The sequence below is a fragment of the Cebus imitator genome, unplaced genomic scaffold (genome assembly GCF_001604975.1).
Source record: "Cebus imitator isolate Cc_AM_T3 unplaced genomic scaffold, Cebus_imitator-1.0 Scaffold219, whole genome shotgun sequence".
Lineage (NCBI taxonomy): Eukaryota > Metazoa > Chordata > Mammalia > Primates > Cebidae > Cebus > Cebus imitator.
In genome coordinates this window covers 525785-530477 of record NW_016107534.1, presented here as the reverse complement: position 1 = coordinate 530477, position 4693 = coordinate 525785, and the positions used below count along the sequence as shown (strand labels likewise).

The 4693-nt window shown below is 35.1% G+C and overlaps 1 protein-coding gene across 1 annotated transcript; it reads right to left on the bottom strand.

Annotated features, from left to right (window-relative positions):
* Nucleotides 1-1612: 1612 nt before the first annotated feature.
* On the bottom strand, nt 1613-2058 carry LOC108318442 (cytochrome c oxidase subunit 5B, mitochondrial-like). Its single transcript, XM_037746046.1, has one exon. The coding sequence runs from the start codon at nt 2028-2030 to the stop codon at nt 1629-1631; it is 402 nt and encodes a 133-aa protein (XP_037601974.1). The 5' UTR covers nt 2031-2058; the 3' UTR covers nt 1613-1628.
* Nucleotides 2059-4693: the final 2635 nt, after the last annotated feature.

Here is a 4693-nt window from a genome sequence, read left to right as displayed (position 1 = left end):
AATGCAGATCAAAACCACAATGAGATACCATCTCACGCCAGTCAGAATGGCTACTATAAAATCCAAAAACAGATACTGGCATGGCTGTGGAGAAAAGGGAATGCTTATACACTGTTGATGGGAATGTAAATTAGTTCAGTCACTATGGAAAACAGTATGGAAATTTCTCAAAGAACTTAAAACATAGCTACCATTAGAACCAGCAATCCAATTACTGGGTATATATCCAAAATAAAACAGGTCATTCCACCAAAAAGACACCTGCACTAGTATATTCATCTCTGTACTATTCACAATAGCCAAGAGATCAACCTAGTGGCTCATCAAGGTGGATTGGATGAAGAAAATATGGTACATATACACCATGGAATACTATACAGCCATGAAAAGAATGAAATTATGTCTTTTGAAACAACCTAGATGGAACCAGAGGCCACATTCCTAAGCAAATTGGTACAGGAACAGAAAACCAAATACCATATATTTTCACTTATAAGAGGGAGCTAAACATAGAGCATACATGGACATAAACATAGGAACAATGAACACTGCAAACTACTAGAGTAGGGAGGGAGTAAAGTGGGCATGGGTTAAACTACCCATTGGGTACTATGCTTACCACTGGGATACAATATACCTATGTAACAAACCTGCACAGGTAACTACATGTATCTAAAATAAAAGTTCAAATAAAAAAATAAAAATAAAACAATATAAATTATTTTATTGGTTCTGATAAATCCAGCTATACTACTTAGCTTTCTAAATTACCAGTCATTTCTTCATAATATGAATTATTTAGGTTGATATTTATATATCAACTATAGTTATTTAGGTTTTTTAAAACTCTAGTTATAATGTGTGGTTGTTCATATTTACATCCTAAACCTGTCAGGCTTCCAGCTCAGCAATCTATAGCAATAGGTATGATGCAAAATTATTAAGCTGTATAATAAACATTTTAATATTTTGAGCACACAAATATATCATGAGAAAGTAGCAAAAGTATTATTAAATATTATACTTGATATCTGTATACTGATAAATGAAAATGCATATTTGATAAGAAATAATTTTCTTCTATCAATGCCCTCCAGCCATAGATTACCAATTGAATAAGTTGTGCTTATTAATCATTGCATTGAAAAAAAAACACATAGTGTAGAGAACTATGGAGTGTCTTAGTAAGAGAGTGTTAAAGAGGAGTTATTACAGGATTTAGAAATGTGTTAGTGAATTTGGGGAAGATTTAAGAAAGTACAACTTTGCTCTGAATTAGATGATGTCAAGAAGGTGGAATAATTATGTAATTATTTATTTATTTATTTATTTATTTTTTATTTTTTTTAGTCTTTATTGGAAAGAAGTTTTTTTTTTTTTTTTTGAGACGGAGTTTTGCTCTCGTTACCCAGGCTGGAGTGCAATGGCGCGATCTCGGCTCACCGCAGCCTCTGCCTCCTGGGTTCAGGCAATTCTCCTGCCTCAGCCTCCTGAGTAGCTGGGATTACAGGCACGTGCCACCATGCCCAGCTGACTTTTTGTATTTTTAGTAGAGACGGGGTTTCACCATGTTGACCATGATGGTCTCAATCTCTTGACCTTGTGATCCATATCATATTTTGAGTAACTCAGTGCAGGCGCTCAGTGTGCCAGCTGGTGGGGCCCAGCTTGTAATAGGCCCCACAGCTAGGGCATCGCTGGGCCTCGCCTTTGTGCAACCAAAACCAGATGATGGTACTGTTGTCCTCTTCACAGATACAGCCCACTATTCTCTTGTTGGTGACAGAAAGGACTAAATTAGGGTCTTCCTTAGTGCCTGAAGCTCCCTTTGGGGGCAGTATGTTGTATAGGTCCAGTCCCTTTCTTGCAGCCAACATGATCTCCCTCTCCAACCCAGTCGCCTGATCGTCATCACTAGGAACGCCACCTCGAGAGGCCATGGAGCGCACCGCGGCCGCACCATTGGGACCGCAAGCCCTCAAGGCCTGCGCGGCCAGCCCTCCAGCTCCGCGAAGTAACCTTGAAGCCATCGTGTCCGCGACAATCAGCAGCACTTCCGGAAAACCTATTTTTTATTTTTAAATTAAAAACATTTATTGGACAAATAATAATTGAAAAATAATAATTGCACATATTCTGAGGTATACGGTAATGTTTCAATACACATAATGTATAGTGATCAGATCAGAGTAATTAGCACATACATCATCTCAAACACATCATTTCCTGGTGCTGGGAACATTCTCTATCCTACTTTCAGCTATTTGAAAAAATATTATTCTTAACTATGGTCATCTTATAAGTGGTAAGATTATATATGACTTCACATAAAATAGCATAAGTATATACATATGCACACATTAATTATCACATAACAGATGTAACATGGTTAATGAGATTCTTTTTAAATTAGGTGATATGTATCTTGAGATAGAATATAAAACAGTTTTCTCTCCTTTCAAATATTATAGATAAATTATGATAGTGAATAATGTTTTAGCATTTTTTAAAATTGCAACAGCCACTTTTGTGAGTTTTTTAAATAAATGGATTTTAAATGAAATATTGATATCTACTAAACATAATAATGGATATCTACTAAAAGACAACAACAACTCAATTAATTCAGTAAATCTCGTAATTTTCCTGTCCACTGGGATCATGTTGTAATTTATATATTTCCTAGGACTAGAAAATAATGGCTGCATGTTTTCAAATTTCAACATTTTGGATGTTAAAGATATCATAAATAATATATGTTCTATGTAAGTTGATGTTTCTGTTCAATAGAATACAAAAAATAAGCTGCTCTGCTATTACTCTGAGGAAGAAATAAGGCCACATATAATACAAGACCTTAGATCTAGATCAATGTTTAGCTTTAATCATCAAGTCAGCAGGGGATTTTATTTCAACTAGCAACACTTAAAACTCCAGAACCAAGAATTGCTTTTGAAGAATGTCTTTCTACTGGTAATTCATTGTAATTATGTTCAAAACAAAGTTGTGAGTGCTGTAGAAAGTGACAAGCTCAAGTAGAAAAAAATAAATGAAAGGATAATTCACAAAAGGGTAATTCTCAAGCTGAGTAACTTTATAACAATTATTTTTGTCTCTTGTTTTAAGTAGTCTATATATATGTACAAAGTAAGCAAAATATCACAGATTTAGTAATATTTTACACTAATAAAGTATACATCAAGATGTTAATGTTAAATATGTAAGATATTTGTGGAGACAAACAAGAATGTTACCTCATTTAGGTTTTCATCCATTTTGAGCAAAGGTTTTAAAAATATTAGAGAGAAAATGGCTTATTTTCACTTTTCAGAATATCCTAGTGATATTTCTTTCTTTTCTCTATTATCTTTTACATCTGTATTATATTCACAACTGGTCATTTGCTATACACTGGAAAATGGTGCTAGCTTTATTTTTCCTTGGTGCTCTTACCTGTTAGTTTTCTTTTTCCAAGCAATTCTTTTCCTCCTTACATGATGATATGCATTTATTCTGGAACCATGATACATGCACTTGATTCATATTGGATATACAAAGAAAATACCAATTGGCATAGCTTATAGTTATTTATGTTTATTGCTTTGATATGATTAAAGTGGTCCTAAGCAGAAATTATATTTATTTAGAAATATATCTATTATTTTGAACACTTGCCTATAAGTTATTTATTCATTTAGTCCACTAGAATAAAAAAAATATGCATTGTTTATAGATATTTCCTTAATGCCCCCTAGGAAACACATCATATAGAGAGTAAGAAACAACCCACTAAGAAAGATTTAACAGAGGTTTATGTTGCTAATTAGAATTGGACTGACTCCATCCTGATTATTTCAAGTTCATAAACTTGCTCAAGGGAAGTTATCTTTAGAACCAGGGTGTGAAATGTGGAAAATTTTCGTCGTCTTTGAGTTTTCAATGTGCTCTTGTTCAGAACATATGGGCTTCTTATGCATATGGAATAGCTAAAAAAACCTAATGTCTCCCAGAGAGTACAGACAACAAGTGCTACTAGTAGCGAGATTTCTTGTTCTCCTTTTCTGATAGACAAAGGACTCCTCCTGTCCTAATTTGTGATGTGGGGCGGGGTGTGGCAGGGGGCGGAGAGCCATGGTAGTGATCAAATCATGATGAGAGTTGAGAGTTAAGTGATCCTTCTAAAAGTTAGAGTAATCATTGAATTTATAGCAACTAACTCCATACAGGTTTACTTGCTGCATCTTCAGTTAATTTATACACAATCATGTACATACTAACAGAAATGCATTTCCTCTTTCTTCATTCTCAAAATCTCTATTTCCTGTCCTGCCAGAAATTTCCCATCCCTCAGCTGTGGGGATTCTGGTAGCTGTCAGTTCACACAATTTAAATTTTCTTATAAAAAGTCTTTTTCGGTAGAGGAAGAGGTGGAGAAGAGAGAGAAACAGAAAAAGAAACTGTAACTGCGTTTTGGGTTCACCTTGCCTGCTGCTGAGACAGAGTCGATTTATCAAGAGAGGGGAATTGAAATGGAGAAGGAGTAATTCACACAGAGCCAGCTGTGCTAGAGACCAGAGTTTTATGACTATTCAACTCAGTCTCCCAGAGCATTAGCAGATCAGTTTTCAAAGATAATTTGGCGGGTAGGGGGTTTGAGAGCGGGGAGTGCTGATTGGTCAGGTTGGAGATGGAA

Coding starts and splice junctions, on each gene's coding strand:
- LOC108318442 (XM_037746046.1), bottom strand. CDS start 2,030: ATGGCTTCAAGGTTACTTCGCGGAGCTGGAGGGCTGGCCGCGCAGGCC.